General features: G+C 43.5%; 1 protein-coding gene across 2 annotated transcripts in view; it reads left to right on the top strand.

The window, feature by feature from the left end:
• The window catches only part of NFXL1 (nuclear transcription factor, X-box binding like 1), a 123,113-nt gene that overhangs the window by 15,947 nt on the left and 81,155 nt on the right, over positions 1 to 26,011 (top strand). For both annotated transcript variants that reach the window (XM_068278535.1, XM_068278534.1), the window contains 7 exons: positions 1,870 to 1,979; positions 2,849 to 2,979; positions 5,092 to 5,270; positions 10,033 to 10,194; positions 12,131 to 12,231; positions 14,014 to 14,128; positions 17,277 to 17,401. In XM_068278535.1, coding sequence (XP_068134636.1) covers positions 1,870 to 1,979; positions 2,849 to 2,979; positions 5,092 to 5,270; positions 10,033 to 10,194; positions 12,131 to 12,231; positions 14,014 to 14,128; positions 17,277 to 17,401 — 923 coding nt within the window. The remainder of the gene's footprint in view (positions 1 to 1,869; positions 1,980 to 2,848; positions 2,980 to 5,091; positions 5,271 to 10,032; positions 10,195 to 12,130; positions 12,232 to 14,013; positions 14,129 to 17,276; positions 17,402 to 26,011) is intronic.

The following is a 26,011-nucleotide window of genomic DNA, read 5'->3' as shown; positions in this document are numbered from 1 at the left end:
TCTGACAATATACTGCTAGGTGAATTAGCATCTACACTCATAGGCGGCAGTACTGTGTGGATTATAGTGTAAGCAGGGAAATAAGATTGTGACTTTCTTTCCAGTGAGAACAGATGTGAATGGACAAGGTGTAAAGCATTGCTTATTATCTAGTGCTAAATTAGTACAGAAAATTGTAAATTACAGTATCATGGGGGAACTGCTTTATATTTTCTATCTTGGTTTTGTCTTAGGTGGACAGTGTACTCCTTAAAGTCCGCCCCCCTGAAGTCCCCTTGGTCCCTCCTTGATCGTGCTCTCATGGCCAGGAGCGCTCTGTGCTTGTGGCTGCAGGAGTGTGATCGAGGAGGTGCATGGCCAGCGACTTGCTGAGTCGTCTAGCTTATAGAGGGGAAATGTCAAGGGACCAGGAGGACTTCAAGGGGCTGGAAGACGAAGCAAAGAAAAACAGCGCCAGGGAGGGATTTTAGCACTGCCATAGGCTGTTATAGGAAGAAGCCCCAGGTAAGTAACAGGCTACTTTAAATGTGACTTGTGGGTGTAGTTACTGCAGCTGCTTTGATTGTACCATCCCCACTGTTCAGACATCATGGTAGAAGACACAGTGTGAATGTCTATGAGAAGATAGTCTGTCATGAAGGAAGTTTCCAGTGTCTGGATTCCTAGTAGGATTGTTTCCAAGTATATTTATTTGACATCTGAAAATCACAAAGCTTTTACAGACACAAACAAGCTCTGCATCTTGGATCTAGGAGAACAATTATGTCTGAACTGGTGCATTTATTTACTGTAGGCTTGCCTAGCATTAAACACAGTATAAAACAAAATGAAAAAATGTTTCCAACTTACTGGAAGGGCTTATAATAAACTTCCTCTTCACTCAAAAGCTATTTGATAAGTATTTGGCCAGGAGTCAAGGAGAAAGCTTCTCTGTTGTAATTTCTTAGCAATTGTTTAATTACAGAGCAATCTTATAACTTTGCTAGTTGCAGGACAGGTTATCAGTTAGTGTAACTACAGGCAGCCATACATCAGGCAACTTGGCGGCTGACCGACCATCCAATTTGATTATTATAATCGAATCAGATGAAAATCTGTGCCCCCAAGTGCATGTCTGTCCCTCTAATGTTAATTGTTCCCCCCAGTGCAAGCGAATACAATTCCTGTCCATTGTCATCACTTGTCCTCAGCTGGCTCTGGGCTTTCTCTGTTCTCCATACACGCGTGTCCCACGTGGTTGCCTAGTAAGGGTGCATGTGTGACGTCAGATGTCACACGTGGACACGTTACTAGGCAACCACGTGGCGCATGTGTATAGAGAATGGAGGAAGCCCAGAGCCAGCGGAGGCCTCAGATAGGTATGTATCGCTTGCACTGGTGGGAGGGGACATTAAACATTAGGGAGATAGCACCGGGTCGGCAAAATGGCCGGATGCGGCGTCACAAGACCGATTCTGGATCGATTTCAGCATGAAATTGATCTGGAATTGGCCTGCGGTGTATGGGCACCCGACAGATCTCTCTAATCAGATTCTAATAGAGAGAGATTTGTCACTTGGTTGAATCTGCCCATCATCGCTAGATGTATGATTATCTTAAGCGTTCTAGTGACATATCAGACTTGTACAGTTTTTTTTTTGGGGGGGGGGGGAGGGGTCTGTGTTTAATGTTAATTTAGAGCACAAATGTATTATTGAATTCCATACCACTTTAAAATCTCTCATTTCCTAATGTAGATTGAATTTAACAAAAAACAGAAACAAAGGCATGAAAAGAATCTACGTAGCTGTGGATTTGTTGCGGTTGGAGAACTTGCTATCTTACGCAGCCTATTTTTAATATTGGCATACGTCTCATTTTTCCCCAAAGATGGTGATTCCAGTGAACTGGCACGTACCAAGCAATACGTCAATGAGGCCTTTCAGTCTGGAGCTCTAACCTGCCTGATATGCATAGCGTCAGTGAAGAGGAACCAAGCTGTGAGTACTACAGTGCGAGATAGCATAAATAATTGTGATGATGCTAAACAGCTGTATTAAACGACAGCTGCTTCATCAGAGGTTCAGAATATGATATTGTAGCGTGAGTGTGCATGTAGATGTCTGTGAGATAATATAAACACACACACACATCCATTTCCTGCGCGGTTAAACTTTTTTTTTAAGGTTCACTTTAAGCTCTTAATGGCACACTTTCCTGAGTCAACTTATACTTGAGTCACCAAAAAAATCAAGCTTAAGAGGATCAAATATTTGTGTCGACTTATATACAAGGACGACTTGAATTTCAGTATATACCAATTTGTTTTTTGTATGTTGAACTTATATTTGAATACTAATGTTGCTACATTATCTTAAACTAGTAGACATAAGCCCGTTTAAAAACGGGCTTTAGGTTTCTTCAAACTGACGCATGTCACGGCAACAGGGACAGGATGACGCAGGGACACTTAAGGCCCATACACACGTCGGATTTTTGCGAACGACCCGTCGTTTGAACGTTCCGTCGTTCGCACGTCAAATCCGGCGTGTGTACAGACTATCGTTCGGGTGATAAGACTGGTTTTCAGCGATCCGCCCGGCGGTTCGCTGAAAACCAGTCTTATCACCCGAACGATAGTCTGTACACACGCCGGATTTGACGTGCGAACGACAGAACGTTCAAAAGACGGGTCGTTCGCAAAAATCCGACGTGTGTATGGGCCTTTACTGTTTATTATATAGGATTCTTTTTTTATGTTTTTTATTTTATTCCACTGCCCTGTCCTTCTGTATTGATGTAATTATTGGGCCAATATACCTGTGTGAGTTCAATAGTTGCATTCTAATTCTGAATGGCTCCCTTGTAGGTGTGGAGCTGCTGCACTTGTTATTGCTTGTTCCACATGCCGTGCATCCAGAAGTGGGCCAAGGACAGCATATTCCTCGTGTCCTCGCTCACAGATGATGACTTTGAAAGGAAGGATTATCCTTGGCCGTGGTAAGTGAAAGCACAGAATTAATACTCTTATACCTTGAACTGTTCAGCAATCTAACATTTGTAACTTTTATGTTTGAATCTGCTCTTCTGCAAGCTTTTGCATGGGATTACAATTGAACAGTATAAAGTAGAGTCCCAATTATCCAGGACTCTACCAAGCAACTGTCTCAACTACCTGGCTGTCAGCAGGAGGAGCTATGAGGACATGCTTTTATCATTTTACAGAGCAGCGCACTGCAGAAACCACTTAAAGCTCCTGTCTCCAGTCTTCTTCACTTCTACAGCTGCCTGCTGCTCTGCTGCATCCTCCTAAGGGCCCATTCACACTTAAAAGCGCAAAATGTTAGCGGATCGCATTCAGCGCTTTTATAAACACTGTATCGTGATCACTCCTGAATCGCAAGAAAATGCTGCAAGCAACACGTTTTGTGATTGCGGTTAATTGGGAAACGCCCGCAATCACGGCAGCGAGATCACTGAGGAGTTAATATTGCGCTAGCCACAGGCTTTACTCCCCCTAGTGACTAGGCTATTTTTTTTACAAATTAGGCCACTGCAGCTTTAAGGGCTCGCTGCATGGGCACTGATCCCTGCCGGCATGTTTGTTTTATTTTTTGTGTGTATTTTATTTATTTTTGTATATTTATTTTTTTATAATGTAACATTTTTTTTTAGTTCCCATCCCTACCGCCCCCCGCCAGTCAATCACAGTGATTGGCTGTCACGCGGCTGTCCCCAGTACAGTGCTGCCGTAGATTGCAGAGCTGTACAGTGTAAATAGATTGCGGTTTCGCTTTTTAACAGTCTCCTAGAGGTGATCACCACTGGGAGACTAATGAAGGAGCGGAGTCATTCAAGCGGAGATGCACACAATCTCCTGCAAAACCCCGCCCCAGGACTTCACGCCTATTAGCATTGAGCTGTCCTGGGGCTGCCACAGCAGCTAGTGCTTTGGTGATTAGCGGAAATCACCCGCTCATCGCCCTAGTGTGAATGGTCCCTAGGTCTCCCGATTTGTCACCTGACCCACATTGGGTCGCATGCACACATAAAGCTGGACAGAGCAGAAGCAGCAAAGGAAATGAAGTGGACTGCCGTCCGGAACGTTTGTTAGTGGTTTCCGCTGATCTGCATTTGCTCTGTGGGGGGAAGTTAGTGTTTCATTTAGTTCCCGGTTGCTTGAACTCTCAAAGCCTGTGGCCCTTAAGAGGTTAAATTGTATCAATCACAATAACTTCCTGTCAATTTTTATTGGTCCAAGTTTAAGCTGCATAGCATTTACATGAAATTTGATGTACTCTACTCAATTTAGTTTAAAACCGAAGAACTAGGAATTAGGTTTTTCAATTATTATTTTTCCTTCTTGACTCCTATGAGAAAGATCTTTCTCTAACGCATAACTAGCCAATAACCTAGGAGTACAGTTTCCTGTGATAGAATTATGGATGATTTTATCATTGTTTGGGATCCTGACTAGGCTAGTCAGAATCTTTGCTGTTAACTTGCAGTCCAGTACATTCTTGTTTCTGGAAATGGCATAAGGGAAAAAGTAGTCTAAATATGATACAGCTGACACTTATTGCAGTCTGAGATAACCTGCCAACTTAGCCATTACTTTCATGCAATGATTGCAGGATAGTTACCTGGTAAAATGGCAGAGCCTGATACTAGCAGGGCCGGTTCTAGTAACAATGCCACCCCTGGGCAAGATTAATCTTACCCCCCCCCCCCCCCACAGACCCACCCACAACCAAAAAGTGGTATTAGGGGCCCTTTGTTGCAGCCAAATTCCCCCCAGGGCCCCTGGGACAGCTCCCCCCTCCCCCCAGAGCACACTTCTACTGTACTTAACTGTGCCTTTGGGTCTCCTGCAGCGTCTTTGGCAGATTAGCGTCTTGCCTTTCCTAGCAGGCGTGCTCCCAGCAATTGCCCCCATTGCCTCTATGGAAGTGGACTGCTGCTTTTCTTCTTTTGTCCATGAATAAGTTTGATGTAAAGTATAAAAAGTTGCCTTCATTCCCTATTTCAGACACAATTCTTGTAAGTGCACAGAGTGAAGCATCTGAGTGCAGAGTGTCTGCCCATGTAAAGCTGTCTGTTCATGTCTTTCAGCCCAAAGTGTCGGTATGAATACAAGCGATCACAAACCCCTGCCAGATATTACTGCTACTGTGGGAAGGTAGAAGACCCACCACTGGATCCGTGGCTCGTGCCTCATTCTTGTGGACAAGTTTGCGAGAGAGAATTTAAACCATCTTGTGGTCATAAATGTTTGCTTTTGTGTCATCCAGGTAATCGGGAATGAATCGTATTTCCAATGTCATTTTGTTGATAAAGCATCTAGATCAGCACATAACCAGATTCAAGTCTGAGTATTAAATGTCCTTAGTCATAGCATACAGACCCATACTTCACCTACTCAATTCATGGAGTGTATTATTTAACCTCCTAACGTCCACCTAACACCAATTGGCGTGAACGAGGCGGCTCCCCCAGGACCACCTAATGCCAATTGGCGTCAAGTCCTGGGGGTGGAGATTGCAGGGGATCACGCATCCCTGCTTGAAAGACGGAAGTCTGCTCCGAGACTGTTAGACGCCGATTCTTCTTACACTGTACAGCGCTGCGATCTATGGCAGTGCTGTACTGGGGACTGCCGTGATGCTCGGCTGTCCCCCTGGGAGACTCAGAGAGTGATCGGATCTCATAGGCCGATGTCTATGAGAGCCGATTGCTGTGATTGGCTGCCGGGGGGAAGGAAAAAAAAATAGACAAATTTATTTAAAAAAAATTTTTTATAAAAAAAGAAAAATACAGATTGCAGCAGCGATCAGAGCCCACCAACAGAAATCTCTGTTGGTGGGCTGAAAAGGGGGGAATCACTTGTGTGCTAATATGTAGTGCTCTGCAGCAAGCCATTAAAGCTGTAGAGCACCATTTTGTAAAATATAGCCTGGTCACTAGGGGGTTTAAGCCTACGGTCCTTAAGAGGGTAAATGCGGCCAAGGGCAGGGGTGAAACCATTCACAATGTACGGTGTATTTTTTCACTCCTTGCCGCCATGTAATGGAAACTGAAGCTAGAGGTGTATGGAGGCTGCCATATTTATTTCCTTTTAAAGAGACACTGAAGCGAAGAAAAAAAATATATGATTTGTATGTGTAGTACAGCTAGGAAATAAAACATTAGGAGCAGAGGCATAAGTCTAATACTGTTTCCAGTACAGGAAGAGTTAAGAAACTCCAGTTATCTATGTAAATGAGCTATTGAGCTCCATGACTTTCAAAGTTGCAGAGAGCTCTGTCTTCTGAAGCTTATTATCTCAAGTGTCTGGCACTGTATTGTGTTTTTTTTATGTTCAAAAGTTCACTAGCCTACTCTGTAAAATCATTTAGAATACTGAGTAGTGTGTAAACTGCAAATATTAGAGAATTTTGCAATGTTATGAAAAACAAAACAAAAAACAAAAAAAAACTATATAACTGAAAATAAAAATATGAAAATATTTTCTTTGCTACTAATGTTCTAATTATTATCCATTCTACACATACAATTATTATATCCTATTTTTTTTTCGCTTCAGTGTCTCTTTGAACAGTACCAGTTGGCGATCCTGCTGCCTCTAATATGTTTAACCTATAGACCCCCTATAGACCCTGAACTAGCATGAGCCTATAGACCCTGAACAAGCATGCAGCAGATCAGGCAATTCTGACATTGTGAGATCTGACAAGATAAGCTGCATGCTTTCTTCTGGTATGATTCAGACACTACTGTAGCCAAATAGATCAGCAGGGCTGCCAGGCAACTGGTATTGTTTAAAAGGAAATAAATGTAGCAGCCTCCATATACCTCTCGCTTCATGTTCCCTTTATATTCTATACTCTATAGAGCACATCGATCCATCATGCTGAATCACCACATAGGGGGTGGTACATCAGGGGACAGCTGTAGATATTGGATTTTTTGCTGAAACTATGGGAAAATATTGTTTTGAGCAAGGAAAATGTAAAGTACACATGTAGCCATAAACATCTCTATGGGCTCGGTCCAATTCACTTTACCTCTTACGTTATCTCCTAGGAGATTATTCTTCATCTTCTGTGTAAAATAGCTTTTACACTCTACAGTTAAAAAAGTAGGTGAAAAAGTACCGACACAACTATCCACAGTATTTCCTTGCTTGCTTTAGGCTTAAAAGGCATTTTGTTTATTATATGAAAATATCAACTAGGAGAAAATTTAGAAGACAAAGTGAATTGGATCAGGCCCAAATTGTCGTCATAGGAGATAACTTATACCTGTGGATTGAGCAGTTTGTAGAGAAAGTCATGTTTGGAACTTTAGTTCTTTAATGTCTTGGAGTTTCTGGTTTAAAAAAAAAAAAAAATTACCGGTAGATTTCTAATGGTGTGTACACACTGGAAAGGTAAATGAAAGATCACAGACCAATGTTACCCTCTTCCATGTAGTATGAGAGCCATACCTACACAGTCTATTCTATGGAGCTGAGCTCCCCATCAGATAAAGATGCTGTACACAAAGATGCTGTACACATTCAAAAGATCAGTATCTGCAAAAGATCCATTCCTGCAAAATGCATTCATGGATTAAATCTGCAGATCCTCATACACACCTTGTTTAACAGACTTCATCTGCATATCTGACAATCATCTGCAGATCTGAAGATCCATCCTGGAGGATCTGATCTGCAGATGAATTTCTGTTAAACAAGGTGTGTATGAGGATCTGCAGATATCATAGACTATGAATGCATTTTGCAGGAACGGATCTTTTGCAGGAACAGATCTTTTGCAGATACTGATCTGTTGAGTGTGTACAGCATCTTTGTGTACATCATCTTGCAAAGATTTTTATCTGATTGGGAGTTCCGCTCAATAGAATAGACTGTGTAGGTGTGGCTCTCATACTACATGGAAAGGGGGGTAAAATTGGTCTGATATCTTTCATTTATCTTTCAAGTGTGTATGTAGCATTATGCTGCGTACACACTTGCGATAACTATCGTTTGCAAGGAACGATAGTTACCAGACGAACGATATTGGAAAGATTGGAATGCAACGATGGGATGCAGCGATCATCATACACATTTTAACGATCGTTCTCGCAGAAAAGAACGATCAGAAGGAAACGTTGCGTACATATTTATATAAAATAAAAAAAACCCCACTGACATGGAGTCACAATAGATAGAAATATATGATTGTTAACTTGAGCACAAAGTTTAATTGAAATGAGCAATGTAACAATCTTTACGGCAGCGCTACAAAGGAAGTACTGAAGCTGGGCAGAATTCAACGCAGGCGCATTTGCCCTTGTAACGATCGTTCTTGGCCGATGTCTGTACACAATATAGTTTTGTAACGATTGTCGGTAGATACGATCCGTCAGGTTGGATATTTCCATCTTCCCGATGTCATTCTTTTGTCGTTCGTGTTAATGATCGTTTGGTAAAGTTCTTTCCCCGATTGTCGGCGGAACGATCGTTAATTAGCTGTTTCAAACGACTGTAGTCGCCAGTGTGTACGCAGCATTAGGCTCAAAAAAATTGTAGGAAGTTCATATGAATTTATCTCACGTTGGCCTCAATTCTGGTAGAGTTTTCAAACAAATGACCTAATGTACGGTAATTTACCTCATGAGGTAATGCCATTTATCAATTCTGGTAGGTTTTATTCATGTTTTACCCCATACGGTAAATTATGAGGTAATTTGCCTTAATTTTACTGAAAATAGCTATTCTCATGGAAATTAGGGGGCACGTTAGCACATAATTTACCGATCAGTTTAAGACCTGCCTGTACCTGGAGGTAAAGTCAATTTGTATGCATTTTACAGTTTTTGGTGGAGTTCCTATTCAGGCTGTGTAATAGAAAAGACTAGTGGACATAAAACTCCAAATATTTACTGGATTTTTTTTTTATTTTTTATAGAGGATGCATATAAATATACTTTTCATAGCTTGTTACATAATCAATTACATTCCCCCCCCCCCCCCCCTCAAAAAAACAAACAAACCCCAAATATTCCAAAGACTATCCTAACTTATGGAAGACCATTAAAGACTGCTATTACTTTTTTACTGCATGCTTACTGTGGAAATACTGCACGTTTTACCGAACTTTATGCACTTACTGCATATTTGGAAAGGCAGAAAAATCTTTCAGAATTGCAAAAAAAAAAAAAAAAGGGGGGGGGAAGTTCCGCATGAGGTATTTTACCTACAAATTTTTTTTTACCTCGCATATCTACTAGAATTGAGGCCATTTAACCTTTAACATTATAACAGTTTAAAAAAATCCATCTAAGGTTTTCTGTACCACTTATGTTATCCAACTGTAATAAATCCATCTCTATTTCCTAGGTGGTTTCATTGTAAAAGCTAGGACGTTACTTCTGTGGCATTTCTTTGTTAAAGCTGCTTTCTTTATTTGATTTTATTTCTGCATTTAGGCTACTTACACACTAAGACGTTGCGTTAGGTGCTGCGTTAAGGTCGCATAACGTGCACCTAACGCAATGCATGGTGGTGGTGGCGACAGAGGACGTTAGCAAAGAGCCGCGTTAAGCGGCTTTTTGATGCGTACTATAGTACGCATGCGCTGGTGGAGACCACGTGAGCGGAACACTCCGCATCACGTGGTCCCGCCAGTGACGTCAGCACAGTGCAGTGAATATTAATTAGCCATGTGGCTAATCACTGCGCCTGTGCAAGCAGGCTAACGCGGCAAAGCCGCTCTAACGCTTTAGCATGCTGCACCCTAAGATTGACGTGCAGCGTTACAATGTAACGCAACGTGGGCACTGTGAACAGCCCATTGCAGTTACATTGCTGTGCGTTGGGGAGCGTTACAGGCTGCACTAACGTGCGCCTGTAACGTCTTACTGTGAAAGCAGTCTAAGTATAGAGCAAATTATGTATTTGTTATAACACATGGTTGAACTGTACGCATAAAAATCCAGACTACAGTGCTGTATCTTCAGGCTGTTTTTTTCCTTGCCTAATCCTTTACCTTGTCTACCCAAATCTAGGGCCTTGCCCACCATGTCCAAAAATGGTCACCACCACTTGTTTTTGCAAGAAGGCAAAGCCAATTCCACGTCGATGCAGCACCAAAGATTGGTCTTGTCAGCAGCAATGCGGGAGGACGCTGCTTTGCGGGCAACACAAGTGTGATAATCCATGTCACAAAGGTATTTATCATAATGTACCAGCAAATATGTGAATGGTGTGCACAATGGTGTATGTACAGCCTATCTTAAGTGGATACCCTCTGCCCTGTCGCCAGGCCTGGATTTAGGCACAGTTGTCTTGGCACCCTAGACTTTGCCCTCCATGAACCTACAAACTCCCACCAAACCTGACCGAAAGTGTGCTGGCTGGCCCAGCTGTCGCTTCTCCCTTCGTTCCCTTGCCCATCACAGGTAGCAACAGGCGTCCCTTAGCATTAGGTAGCCAGAGGTATCCTCAGTATTAAGTAGCTAGAGTTGCCCTCAAGTATTAGGTTGCTAGAGGAAACTCAGTATTAAGTACCTACAGGTGCTCCTGACTAAAGGGAGATCTCCTCAGTGGAATGCCAAGAGAAGGGTGAAGTAACCTTTCATTTAAACTAATCAGGACTCTGCATAGGAAGGTGGGAGGGAGGTACTTGGGGAGGGGAATGAGCCGGCGTTCCATCATCAGGTGCCTGTAGGATTGTGCCTACAGTGCCTTATGGTAAATTCGGCCCTGCCTGTCACAGTGTTCAGGAACCTGTTCATACCACCGATGTTGTCCATCCTGCCCACCACTGCACTGCTGACACTGCTGTCAGTCGTTGCAGAACCACAGGGCTCCCTTTGGATTGCAACAGGGAGGATTCTCATTGATCCACCCCTGAACTAGTGGGAATCCTCCTTGGTGTTATAGAGGATTCCCATTGGTCTTTTGCAACCCAGTGGGAACCCTGTGCTTCTGCCAGGACTCTCAGCGCTGGTGCCCAAGCCCAGCAGCGCAAAGGACCCAAATGCTGGTGTAAGATATAGAAGAGAAGTGAGTAGATCCAGAATAGAGAGGGGAAAAAAGCCTAGTGAGAATGGACATTGTCTGTTCTCAGGCTTGCACTGATTCCGTGACATCCACAATGTATGGGAGCTCTGGAAAAATCCTGCATGTCTGGAAAGTGTGCTCTGCTCTAGTTCCCCTTCATTTTAAGTGTCAAGTGTGAATGGATCCTATGCTTAAAGGGGAACCGAGGTAAGAGTTATATGGAGGCTGCCATATTTCCTTTTTAAGCAATACCAGTTGCCTGGCTGTCCTGCTGATCCTCTACCTCTAATACTTTTAGCCATAGACTCTGAACAAGAACTGACAAGATTAGCTGCATGCTTGTTTCTGGTGTTATTCAGCCGCTACTGCAGCCAAATAGTTCATCAGAGCTGCTTGGCAACTGGTATTGTTTAAAAGGAAACCTATATGGCAGCTTCCATATCCCTCTCACTTCGGGTTCACGTTAATATAGGTAGGATCCATTTACACATCTGCTTGCACCCCATTGAATCATTCATTAACCTTTCTGCCATTTTTGCTGCTCTGATATGATCCAAGCGCCTTTTGCAAACATTTGCCACTTTTTTTTTTTTTTTTAAACAAAATACCAATCCAGGTTTGTTGGATAACTTTACGAAGTTAATGCTATAATAAATGTACACTATTATAGAAAATTGGATATGTTTCTTGTAATGTCTTCTTCAGCATTTTGTCTGAGATATAAGCACAGGCAACAAAGCTATGAAGTGTCTAATCATGTGTGTAGTGATGAGGAAACGCCCACCAACGCACTTGCTGAAGGTGACTGTCTATACAGCAACCCTTGCAGCAGCTGCTTCTCTGGCTCATTGAACCCTATTGAGCAGCAGTTCTCAGTGGTTCAGCACTGTTGGTGAACATAGTACAAAGTAAATGAAAACAAAACGATCCTTTTGTACCAAATAATGCATCCACACAGCTCTGTTTATAGGGCTCATATAGGTAACTGCCCTTTCCCAGTGCAGGTTGTGTCATCCACATTCAGAAGGCTTACATGCACTGTATTACATCTAAAACACTCAGATCCTAAAGCTTTCCGATATGTGAATTTGCTTGCTCTAGGAGACTGCCTGCCATGCCCGCGAGTGAGCAAGCAGAGATGTCTCTGTGGAAGAAAAGTTGCTGAACGATTATGTGCAAGTCCAAATTGGCAATGTGAAGTGGTGAGTTCATATAGCTGTAACAATACATCCAGTTGCATTAAACTGTGACTTAAAATGTGTGTTGTGTTGTTGTGGACTTCTTGTGCAGAAAGGTACTGACATCTTGTGTAAAAGTGAAGGCCATATGGATGTCCTTGCCGGCAAGACATTGTGTTGGGGTTTCTTTTTTCTTTATTTCAAGCAATACGGCCCTTATTTAATTCACTTTTTCTCCTAGGAGATAATTTTTCATCTTCTGTTTAAAATAAGTTTTCAGCACTTTGCAATTAAAAAGGTACCAAGAAATAGGTGAAAAAGTACTGTCACAAATCTGTGTGAGGGTGCGTCTTTATGCTTGCTGGTGGCTTAAAGGACTTTGAAGGCCATAAAATGTAGTTTTACTTACCTGGGGCTTCTTACAGCTTCTAGAAGTAATTTGTGTCCCTCACCACAGCTCCGGTCCTCTCCGAGGTCTCGCTGGCAGTCTTTAAGGATCAACGACCCTCGATGGGCCTGGGTCTTCTGTGCATGCGTCGTGTCACCAGGATCGTACTGCATAGGCGCAGTATGCTCCTGATGATTTGGGCGAGTGCTGGCACTCGTATGCGCAGAAGATGCCGAACCCTTGAGGGTCATCAATCCTTAGAGGCTGCTGGCGAGACCTCGGAGAGGACCTGAGCTGCGGCGAGGGACCCAAATGACTTCTAGGGGCTGGAAGAAGCCTCAGGTAAGTAAAAAAGTGACATTTATTTGGTGGCCTCGCAAGTCCTTTAACCACTTCGCATTCAGTCGTTTTCACTTTATGCATCCGAGCAATGTTCACCTCCCATTCATTAGCCTATAACTTTATCACTACTTATCACAATGAACTGATCTAGATCTTGTTTTTTCCGCCACCAATTAGGCTTTCTTTGGGGGGTACATTTTACTAAGAGCCACTTTACTGTAAATGCATTTTAACAGGAAGAATAAGAAAAAAACGAAAAAAATCAATATTTCTCAGTTTTCGGCCATTATAGTTTTAAAATAATACATGCCTCCATAACTAAAACCGATGTATTGTATTTGCCTATTTGTCCCGGTTATTTCACCGTTTAAATTATGTCCCTATCACAATGTATGGCGACAATATTTTATTTGGAAATAAATGTGCATTTTTTTCCGTTTTGCATCCATCACTATTTACAAGCTTATAATTTAAAAAGAATTGAAATATTTCATCTTTACAATGATATTTAAAAAGTTTAGACCCTTAGGTAAATATTTACGTGGTTTTTTTTTTATTGTAATGTTTGTTTTTTTTATTCAACATTTTATGAGGGTATTTTTGGGAAGGTGGGATGTAAATGGTAATTTTTAAATGTAAATATATGTTTATTTTTATTTTTTTTTACATTTAGGTATAGTTTTACTTTTTGGCCTTGGCCACAAGATGGAAGCCATGAGTTTGTTTACGTGACATCACTGTAAGCGTAACCTGTACGCTTAGAGGGACGTAGGAAGCAGAAAAAGCGAAGCTTATGAGAGAAGCTGTCGCTTTTTCTGCAAGGGAGAGGAATCGGTGATCGGGCACCATGGCTAACGAACCGCGGGCCGGGAGCTCGCGATCGGCCGCGAGCGCGCACATGGCCTCCTGGACGTAACTTTTACGTCCAGGAATGGTAAATGGTTTAAAGGCTTTTTTTTTTTTTTACCCTTTTTTCTGTGAATAAATGACTGGAAATTGTAAGCTTTTGTATATTTTATTTTTTGTGACTTATTCAGATAAACAACTTTTTTCTGTGTGTTTTCATCTTACTGTAGGTTTGTAGAAAGACTTTACCATGTGGAAATCACACATGTGAGCAGGTTTGCCATGCTGGACCATGTGGACAGTGCCCACGGTCAGGAAATCGCCTGTGTCCATGTGGGAAAACAAGTATGTTGACTTGTTCTAAGTTCCGTGTAGTTTTGGTATTTTATATCTAACGTGTTAATTTGTTCGGCACAGTATAATTTAGTGTTTTAGAGCAGTGTTTCTCAACATTTTATTGGTATGCACCACCTTTTAAAACCCTGTACTCACCAAGTACACTCTAGCATAGTAAACATTATCACAGGTACCCCTTGACAAATATATATTTAATCGTAGTACATGATAATTGGTTTTAAACAATTTCCAAGCATTTACTATTGCTTTTAATTAGCTAAAATACTAACTTGGTATTGTTTAAATAAGATTTATCATTTTCTAAAACTCTAAATTTGTTGTTCTTGGTTTAGTAGTTCAAGCCAGAGTACCCCCTGGGGAACGCATACCACACGTTGAGAACCTAGGTTTTAGAATATACATTCAGAAACTCAGAAACTTGTCTAAGCAGTTGAAAGTGAAAAAACTGGCTGCAGAGTTTTTTCTTTTTAATCATACTTTGCAAGTCATGTTATTTTTAAAATCTTATTTATAGGTAAATTCCACTAAATAAACAACGATCAGTGCATTATTATTATTATTATTATTTTATTTATATGCATGCAGAGGGGTTTGTGATTCTTACTTAAAACATTACCTTAGTACATTAAGCGCTGTGCAATATATAGGTATAGATTTGAGAGACTGTAACAGGCTAAAAATTGCTTCAAGTCTGTAACCAATTATTCACTGATTCTTCAAATCAGCCGGCAATGAGGCTAGTTCCTAGTTCGTTTTGACTTTTGTTGCTGATGTGGTTTTCTTTTGTCATTTTAAAGCACATCTAAATTTGAACAAAAAAATAGATTTTTATTTACCTGGGGCTTTTTCCAGCTCCCCCCTCGCCGTCCTCAAACCCCCCCCCCCATCTTTCAGGTCTCTGTGTTCTCCAGGTCCCCTGCACTGTGCTGCTGCGCCCTCTGAAAGATCTGTGTCTGGTACACCAGTTGTGGCTACTGTGCATGCGTTGCATTGTCCGTGAACCTCCTTGATGGCGCTCTCATGGCCGGAGCATTCCGCATATGCCCAGTTTGCATAGACTTATAAAGAGATGGTCCTCATGAGAAAGTAATAAAGAGCCAGGGACCCACTAGCGGCACTTTCAGTGCACTTGCTGATCGCTGGCAATCAGCCGGCTATCTGCAGAGCAGTAGGACAGTGGAACCCTATAGAGCTCAGTCCACTACAGCATTGTGATTAGCAGGGCTGTGGAGTCGGAGTTTAGGAGTCTGAGTAATTTGTGGGTTCCTGGAGTTGAAGTTGAAGTTGGTGGTTTTATAAACTGAGGAGTCAGATGATTTTTTATACCTACTCCATAGCCCTGCATGGGCTGTGGAGCGGGAATCAAGGAGACGGAGCAATTTTGGGTACCTGGAGTCGGTGGTTTTATAATATAAACTGAGGAGTCAGATGTTTTTTGTACCAACTCAACAGCCCTGGTGATTAGTATTGAATTGCACACGCCCTGCCTGCAGCATTTTCTGAGCAGTTGCACATGTCTTTAAAATCACTAAGAAAATTGCGTGTTAAAATGTGAAAAAAATCACAAATGCTTAGCAATTTAAATTGCTAATGGGACCTGGCCCAAAGTATTAGAATTCATAGACATCACAATAAACGCATATCAAAGTTGATATTATTCAAAAATCCAGTCTGCTGCTGTATTGGTTGGGTATCCCAGTGGAAGGGGAGAGGTGGCGTTTCTTACTTATTTGTAAAATGAAAGGGGTGATTTTGAATGTGTGGGAAGGGCTAGCTTTGGGTGCAAATTAGGGTTTTGGAAACTGTTAGGGGGGGGGGGGGGCTTAGGGTCTAAAATTTTAGTATTTATAATAATTTATGCCCAGTTTGGTTCAGCTGGATTCGGTAGATGTTTCATTTGAAAGTCAATGCAGTGTTCTTCCCAGAATTTTTTTTTCCAGCCGGGTGGCATGAAAAAGTAGCCGGGTGGGGCGAGATGAGGCCATACAGGGCCCGGTGCTTCTGTGAGCAACTATGCTTACAGCATAGGAGGAGGTGAGCCAATGATCGCCGGGCGGTCACCAAAACTAGCTGGGTGGAGCACCCTGCTAAAAGAGCCTGGGGAGAACACTGCAATCAATGCTCTCCTCATAAAAGGGAGAAAGAGAAGAAGTCCAATGATTGCTCTGCTCACATCACGGCAAAAAAGTGTTAGGACTTTAGGATACTAAACATTTATGAACTTGCCAAATTTTGTATATGTTACGGCCAGAACCCGAAGTTTGGCCAGAACTAGAAGTGGCCGGCCACTTCGGGTTCTGGCCGGCCAATGTGCGAACTGGCCGCTGCGCTGCGGCCAATGTGAGAAATGCAACAATTCCTGTAAAGTTAATGGGATGTTGTGGCCGCAGCGCAGCGGGCAAATGTATCACACATCTTTACTTTATTCAATGACATTAAGCCGACCGGCTTTTTCCCCGCTTTCTCTCTTCCCCTCGCCTCTCTCTCCTCCCCTCGCCTCTCTCTCTTCCTTCTCTTATGGGCAGCCGGGCGGGGGACACGCGTGTCCAGGAGAGTCGTTCGTCGCGGCAGGAGAGCAGAGCGGGGAGGCTGCAGACATCGCTTCTGCCAGCACCCGCTCTGCAAGAACGGCAGGATTCCCCTGCCGCGACGAACGACTCCGGAGGGACACGCGTGTCCCCGCCCGGCTGCCCATAAGAGAAGAAGAGAGAGAGGCGGGGGGAGGAGGAGAGAGAGGCGGGGGGGAGGAGAGAGGCAGAGAAAAAGCCGGGCGGCTTAATGTCATTGAATAAAGTAAAGATGTGTGATACATTTGCCCGCTGCGCTGCGGCCACAACATCCCATTAACCTTACAGGAATTGTTGCATTTCTCACATTGGCCGCAGCGCAGCGGCCAGTTCGCACATTGGCCGGCCAGAACCCGAAGTGGCCGGCCACTTCTAGTTCTGGCCAAACTTCGGGTTCTGGCCGTAACATATATAAAAAGCCCACATATTCCAACATGCAGCAAGATTTTAATACAAAAAAAAGACGGTATTCCAACCTGTAAATGGTATTATTGGAACACCTGTGAAAATCTGTTATAACATTTGAACGTATTGCTTGCCATGTTGTAAGCTCCTTCTTTTTTGCTCAGAGTACACCTTGCCCTGCACAGAAGATGTACCCACTTGCGGTGATAGCTGTGATAAGGTTTTGGAATGTGAATTACACAAGTGTTCCCAGCGCTGCCACAGAGGTCCTTGTGAGACATGCAGGCAGGTGAGTAATCTGGACATCTGCTGAAGGTGAAAGTGTTGTGCCTTAATGAATTCGTGATCATTCAGAATCTCCTTTCTAACATGGAGATAATATTGTGTCACATTTCTGTTGTTTGGTTTTACTTTGTGCAGTCGTCCGTGGATAGGACACATAGGACTGATGACCTTACTGTCAGCCATCTTTGTTGTATATGGATACCCACCTGCTCCCGCTGTGACAGAACCTCTTCCTCACAGATGTCAATTGAGGGAGATGGTGTGGTCAGTGGTGGGTTTATGCGGATACTAGCCTTGCAGGCTTCCCAGAGTGTGCAAAAGATAGCTTTTGATGCCAATAAATCACATAGTTGTTAAAGCGGATCCGAGATGAAAAACTATCTATAACAAGCAACTTGTCTATATATCTTATCTAAAGTTTAGATAGTTTACACAGCAAATCTAGCTGCAAACAGTTTCAACAGTTGATGATTATTTATTCCTGTAATACAGAGAGAGCGGCCATGTTCTGTATGTCACATTACACACAGGCAAGCTGATCTGTATCTCCAACCCTCAGTCTGTGAAAACTTCACTCACCTCTCCTCCTCCCCTCTGCCTCTGATATTTCTGGCTAGTAACCTCCTCCTGTCCAGACTGAGCACCCATAATCCCTTGCTACTAAGGCTCAGAGTGCCAAGGCTCTCTGGAGAAGCTGTGGGCGAGGCTTGTTTAGTTTACAGAGAATTAGAGTATTTAAAAAAAGTATTTGGCTTGAGGAATGCCGTATAAACTATATGAAAGGAACACAATTATGCAATAATTAAAAGTTTATCTCGGATCCACTTTAACCTGACCTCCACTGTTTCAATCAAAGTGAAGGTATCAGTATGTAGTAGCTTTTTAAAATGCATTACACTTGAAGTACACTGAGCTAAGGGGGATATGAACATATTTTGACATATGTTTCATTTTGAACAATGTAGATTGCCTGGCTATCTTGCTAATGCTCTGCTTCTAATACTTTTAGCCATAGACCCTGAACAAGCATGCAGATCAGATGTTTCTGACTGAAGTCTGACTGCATTAGCTGCGTGCTTATTTCCAGAGTGTGATTCAGACACTACTGAGGCCAAAGACAGCAGCTGGACTGTTAGGGAATTGGCATTGTTTAGAGTGAAATAAATATGGCAGCCAGCATATGCCTCCCAGTTCAGGTGTGCTTTAACTTGCATGACGAGAGGAGGCTGGTGGTAGTTAAAACAATTTGAAACTGGACAGAGGCTTTAGGCTCCCTGCACACTGCAAATCCGTTTTGCAATTCCGATTTTCCCTGAGTACAATCAACAGAAAAACGGGGGGAAAACGCAGCATGCAGTAACGATAAAAAATTGGAATCGAATGTAAAAACCGATTAAAAATCGGAATCACGTGCAGGGAGCCTTAAAGTGGTCTGAAACTCAGCATTTCTTCTTTTCTCTAAAAGATTCCTTACAGCCTTGGGCTCCCTGCACACTGCATCTGATTCTGATTTTTAATCTGTTTTTACATCCGATTCAGATATTTAATCGTTACTGCATGCTGCGATTTTTCCTCCGTTTTTCTGTTGATTGTATTCAGGGAAAATCGGAATTGCAAATCTGAAACGAAATCGGAATCGCATGCAGTGTGCAGGGAGCCTTAAACCTACTATCACAAAAAAAAAAAATTATAGCAGAACAGCACTTAAACAACACTTTGTCCTGTCATGGAAAGCCCCTTCAGCTTAGGTTCCGATGCGAAGTGGAGATACCGTATTTTTCGGAGGGCAAGAACCAGAGAAAATAAAAACCTGGTGCGTCTATGGTCCAGGAGCGTCTTGTAGATGTCCCCCCCCCCATTTATTGGGTCTCACCGGTGTCCCTCTGTCCCATCTGCCCCTTTGTATCTCCAGTGTCCTATCTGGCCCCCCCCCCCCCCCCCCCCCCCGTGTCCCCAGTGTCGTCCTGTGTCCCGTTTGCCCCGTCTCCCCTCTGGTCAGTGTCCCATGTCTTACTGGTCCCCTGCGCCCTAATGTGTCCCCTGTGACCTCATGTGTACCTCTGAGATCAGTCTATCCTCCTACCCTGTGTCCTATGTCCCCTGTGCCTCACCGATCCCTTCTGTCCCATCTGCCCCCTATGATCTTGTTTGTGTGTGTTCAGTGTGATCAGACCTGTGATCAGTGATCTCTATTTGAAGCTGTGCCCTGTGTCCCCCTGTACCTCACCGGCCCCCTCTGTCCCTTCAGCCACATGTGTCCTCTTAATAAATTAATTTTCTTACCGCTGCTAAAACAATGCCCCGGGTGTATGGACTTCCGTGCAGCCTCGCTCGCTGGATCCTCCAGGCATCGTGCAGCCCCTATACTTCGCCAGCCACCTCTGTCCCATCAGTCCTCCGAGTAAGTTACAAAGTCCCGGGTGTAGATACCCGAGACCTCCGTGCAGCCATTCAGCGGTTGGTTCGCTCGCTCGATGGAGCCTCCAGACGCTGTGCAGCCAATCAAGGGAAGCGCTGCAAGTGAACCTCTGCTCGTGATTGGCCCATTGACGGAGCCACTGTCCTGCCTCCGAGACCAGCGGCTCCAGTCAGAATGCCAGGCCGCCATGAATGACTTGCAGCGCTCCCACTGATTGGCTGCACAGCATCTGGAGGCTTCAGCGGGCGAGCGAACCGCTGAATGGTTGCACGGAGGTCTCGGGTCTCTACACCCGGGACTTCGTAACTTACTCGGAGGACTGATGGGACAGAGGTGGCTGGCGAAGTATAGGGGCTGCACGATCGAGCTCCATCGAGCGAGGCGCTGAATGGCTGCACGGAGGTCCCGGGTCTCTACACCCAGGACATCATTTTAGTAGCAGTAAGCAGAAATTAACTTACTAGGAGGACTGATGGGATCGAAGGGCCGGTGAGGTACAGGGGGACACCGGGCATGGGGCAGATGTGACAGAGGGGACATGGGGGCCAGTGAGACACTGGAGGACACGAGACACTGGCTAGACGGAAGACAGAGACAAACGCCAGCTAAAGAGGGCAGAGGGGGCACTTATTGCAGGCAACTTCGGAATATAAGACGCACTGACTTTATCCCCCCACTTTTGGGGAAGAAAAAGTGCGTCTTATAGTCCGGAAGATACGGTAAGTCTTTTGTTTGCAATCCTCAGTTGTTATATTGTGTGTAACAACTGAAAACGTGCTCTCTGTGAAGCTCTCTGTACTTCAAGCATGCACACAGTTCAGAACAGCTCACTGGAAGATTTTTAATATATAATAAAAAGCAGCTTGAATAAAAGACAGTTGCGGCTTTTGGAGCAGATTACCTGTACCTGGGAACTTATTTGTAAACAGACAATATTACTTGTGCACACAAGCAAATATGATAACTGTATGGGTAATAAAAAGTAGGAAAACAGATTTTTATTGAATGTTATGTCAGATTCAGACCACTTTAAAGTGAACCAGAGGAGAAAATAATCTGATGAGGTCAATTGGACCTATTGTTCTACTCCTAAAATTAACTAAAATATAAAATAAAATCCCATGGTTTTATTTTATATTTGAACAATTACAAAATGTATTGAATGCTTTATTGTCTCTGCTTAACGGCAGTTTATTAAGTGTCCCAGAGTTAAAGAACCCGAACTATTGACCTTCTCTATCTCTCCCCTACCCTCAGACATTGTATGCTGCCAGGAAAACTTTTATGGCTGTAATTTGTTCTTGACAAATTACAGCCATAAAAGTGACTGGTTATTAATGTTTAGCACTGCACAAACACGTGTTTATCTCATCACATCATTGTCTGCCTTGGAATCAATACATTTAAACAAAATACTTGTATTACTTAAAATTGCAACACCACATTTCTTATGAGTGGAGAATAGAAGTTCATACTGACCCAGTCTCTAATTAGTTTTTCATTCTCTTGCTGGTTAAGATGTGTTTCTTGGATTAAAACATTGCCCGAGTGGATAGCCTCTGGATATGTCACAATGCTGGCTCTTTTTACCTCATTATATAAACCGTTAACATTCAAAGAGGATATTACAACATAAACCATCAAAATATCAAAAAGCACTGTTTTATTGGCACGTTTATAAAGCTTCCTCGGGGGATACACAAATATGTGCTCCGTGGTAAATTAACATTGGGAGACGAGTCTTCTGATGGGTTTTGGGTTCAGAGACGCAACAGAAATTTGAGAAACTTACGGTAGTTGGAGATGTAGATATTTTCTTCATTAGCATATTAAGTTTCAGTACAGCCTCATGTAGAGCAAAGCCTCAAATTAGATTCAGGCTACTGCTACAGAGTACTCTGAATCTAATTTGAGGCTTTGCTGATCGAAGGGAAATGTTTTTACTTGACTTGAACAGTAATCAAATGTAAATTGGCAGCATTTTATTTTGATTCTGTTTAACTACTTTAGCCTTTTGGACATATCTGCTACGTCTAAAAGGCTGCAGCTGTGATGCTACGCGCTCCTGCGGCCGATTGCACGCACGTCCGCGCGCTCCTATGCCAACGCCCGTTAGCCCGAAGATCAATGAATGGGAAAACAGTTCCCATTCATTGATCTAAGTCCCCGTTAGAAGGACCGACAGCTTCTATTAGAAGCCACAATCTTTCTAAACAAAAAGAGAAAAGTTTCCTGTCCTCCCTATACTACCTGGAAGCAAGAGCACTTGCTTACAGGAAGGAAAAAAAAATTACTGCTGCCATCTTGTTGCCAAATAGTAAAACTGCATCTTCATACTTTTTTAAAAAATAAAATCACAAACAATTACATTTAAAATTAACTATTTACCACCCACACTACCCCAAAAAAATACCCAAATAAATGTTTTAACTAAAATGACAATGGACCCCCCCCCCCCCCCCAAAAAAAAAAAAACATAAATAGTTACCTAAGGGTCTGAACTTTTTAAATATGCTTGTCAACAGGGTATATTACTAATATTTTTTTTTAATTATAAGCTTGTAAATCAGGGGTCAGGAACCTTTTTGGCTGAGAGAACCATAAGCGCCACATATTTTAAAATGTAATTCGGTGAGAGCCATACAATATGTTTCAAACTGAAACAGTAGGCCTCACGTCCTTGTTGCCATGGTAAAGTGTATACTGTTGATCCGCCGAGCAGCGGAAGTGTCAGACACATCTTCAGCTTCTCTTGGGTTTCAGCAACATCAGCAATTTCCCTGAGAGCCAGACAGGAGAAATGCCGACTAACAGCGTGTACAGTTAGCTAGCTCAGTGTTTCTCAACTTTTTCGAGCCAAGTACCCCCTATCGCAATTCAGTTTGAGCCAAGTACCCCCTACCGAGTGCCGCGCGCACGTGTGTGTGTGTGTGTGTGTGTGTGTGTGTGTGTGTGTGTGTGTGTGTGTGTGTGTGTGTGTGTGTGTGTGTGTGTGTGTGTACACCCCCCAGGTATTGGTGCCCCCAGTATAGATAGCGAGGTATAGGTGCCTGCTCCAGTATAGGTGCCCTCAGTATAGCTAGGTATAGGTGGCCCCAATATAGCTAGTTATAGGTGCCCCCAGTATAGCCAGGTATAGGTGTCCTCAGTATAGCTAGGCATGGGTGCCCCCAGTATAGCCAGGCATGGGTGCCCCAGTACATCTAGGTATGGGTGCCCCCAGTATAGCCAGCCATGGGTGCCCCCAGTATTGCTAGGTATGGGTGCCTCCAGTATAGCCAGGCATGTGTGCCTCCAGTATAGCTAGGTATAGGTGCCCCCAGTATAGCTAGGTATGGGTGCCCCCCAGTATAGGTGCCCTCAGTATAGCTAGGTATAGGTGGCCCCAGTATAGCTAGGTATAAGTGCCCCCCAGGATAGGTGGCCCCAGTATAGCTAGGTATAGGTGCCCTCAGTATAGCAAGGTATAGGTGGCCCCAGTATAGCTAGGCATAGGTTCCCCCAGGTATAGGTGCCTTCAGTATAGCTAAGTATAGGTGGCCCAAGTATAGCTAGGTATAGGTGCCCCAGTATAGCTAGGTATGGGTGCCCCCCAGTATAGGTGCCCTCAGTATAGCTAGGTATAGGTGGCCCCAGTATAGCTAGGTATAAGTGCCCCCCAGGATAGGTGGCCCTAGTATAGCTAGGAATAGGTGCCCTCAGTATAGCAAGGTATAGGTGCCCTCAGTATAGCTAAGTATAGGTGGCCCAAGTATAGCTAGGTATAGGTGCCCCCAGTTCAGCTAGGTATGGGTGCCCCTAGTATAGCCAGGCATGGGTGCCTCCAGTATAGATATGTATAGGTGCCCCCAAATACAGCTAGGTGTGGGTGCCCCCCAGTATAGCCAGGCATGGGTGCCCCAAGTATAGCCAGGAGGGGGACGCAGCGCATGAGGGGAGCGATGCCCACACATAGCGGCGGGGAGGGGGGTCCACTCCCTCCCTCACCTGGGCTCCCCCATCAGCGCTTTCCCCCCTCCGACACATTACAGCGGCATGGTGAAAGGAACGCAAACTTCTGCGTTCCACGCTGGAGGTCCAATCTTCTTTGAGCCTGACGCAACTTCCTGATAAACAGGAAGCAGCGTCATCGCTAACAGAGAAGAATCTCCGGCGTGGAACGCGGAAGTAAGTCCACGTTCCTTTTACCATGCCGCCAGTGTTAATGTGTCGGAGGGGGGAAGCGCTGACGGGGGAGCCCAGGTGAGGGAGGGGGGAGTGGACCCCCTCCCCGCCGCTATGTGTGGGCATGCTCCCCCGTTTTGCACTGAGTCCCCCTCCTGGCTGCGTACCCCCGGCTGGGGTCTCGCGTACCCCCTGGGGTCCGCGAACCACGTGTTGAGAAACACTGAGCTAGCTGACTTGGAGGTTGATTCACTTTGTAGGATGAGATCCCCAATCAAAGTGCGGGGATCTTGTTCTACAAAGTCACTGGACCTGACAGGGTCCAGAGTGGGACAATTGGAGCAGCTGTTCATTTTTGGGGGAAGCGCGAGTAAGTTAGTAGTACATGCTACAGTAGTAGCATGCACTACTTTGACAATTTTACTTGCGCTACCACACTAAGCTGCGCTGCTTGAGCAGTGTAGCTTAGTGAATCGACCCCTACTGATTCGTCTGTGAGCCAGATGTAGCCTTCATAAGAGCCACATCTGGCTCCCGAGCCATAGGTTACCTACCCCTGTTGTAAAAGGACGCAAAACTATAAAAATGCACCTTTATTTCCAAATAAAATATTGGCGCCATACATTGTGATAGGAACATAATTTAAATGGTGTAATAACCTGGACAAATAGGCAAATATAATATGTGGGTTTTAAGTATGGTAGCAGGTATTATTTTAAGCTATACTGGCCAAAGACTGAGAAATAATAATTTTTTTTCTTAAAATTCCCATTAAAATGCATTTAGGAAAAAATAATTTTTAGCAAAATGTACCAGCCAAAGAAAGCCTAATTGGTGGCGGAAAAAAAACAAGATATAGACCAATTAATTGTGATAAGTAGTGATAAAGTTATTGGCGACTGAATGGGAGGTAAAAAATTGCTCGGATGCATAAGGTGAAAAACGACTGAAGGCTGAACTGGTTAAGAGGGTTCTTCACTAGTGTAAAGCAGGGCTGTGGAGTCGGAGCAATTTTAGGTGCCTGGAGTCGGGAAAAATGCACCGACTCCAACACCGACTCCTAATGAATTTAAACTGTAATTAAAATAGAAAATATGGTAAAATGTTCTATTTCTCAGATAATAGTCATCATAAATAATTTATATGTACAGTAATAGCTGTGCTTAGTCCACAAAAATGAAATAAACCAATCAAAATGAGTTACTTGTGCTGCTTCAATAAAGCAGTCCCCGTATTTTAAAAGTCAGATGTACACATCTGATTGTGACTGTACAGTATATATGATGTAAGTATGTACAGAGGCGCCAGGAGGATAAAAATTGCTAAAAAGATTAAAATGTGGCGGTGGTGGGCCGGCCACACCAAAACAGACACGATGCTGTTGCTTGAGGTAGTAATAATTTATTCACATACTCCTAAATAAAACTGCAACGCGTTTCACGGGCACAACCTCGCTTCATCAGGCAATAAACAACCGGAGTATCACACAGCTCGGGGTCCAACACAGAGGTGCCAAGTTAATATTGGACCCCGAGCTGTGTGATACTCCGGTTGTTTATTGCCTGCTAAAGCGGGATTGTGCCCGTGAAACGCGTTGCAATTTTATTTAGGAGTATGTGAATAAATTATTACTACCTCAAGCAACAGCATCGTGTCTGTTTTGATGTGGCCGGCCCACCAGAACATTTTAAGCTTTTTAGCAATTTTTATCCTCCTGGCGCCTCTGTACATCCTTATATCAAGTTTTCCACCCTAGGTGGAAGGGGTGGTACACCATTTTTTCTTCTTTCTACAGAGAGTGACATCTTAGCCCTGAGTGGGGACAGGCCTAATCTCCCCACCTGCCTATACAGTGGTTGCCTCAGGGGTAACCCAGGTATGTAAGTGTAATTCTTACAATTTACCATTCCCTCCCTATTTCAGTACATTCTACACTATATTGGGCTCTCGGTCCTCTGTTTGTTTATAGTATATATGATGTGTACACAGGAATCTCTTATATATACTAAATAACATCTATGCTGTAAGAAT

The sequence above is a fragment of the Hyperolius riggenbachi genome, chromosome 1 (genome assembly GCF_040937935.1).
Source record: "Hyperolius riggenbachi isolate aHypRig1 chromosome 1, aHypRig1.pri, whole genome shotgun sequence".
Lineage (NCBI taxonomy): Eukaryota > Metazoa > Chordata > Amphibia > Anura > Hyperoliidae > Hyperolius > Hyperolius riggenbachi.
This window is presented reverse-complemented; position numbering and strand designations above follow the sequence as displayed.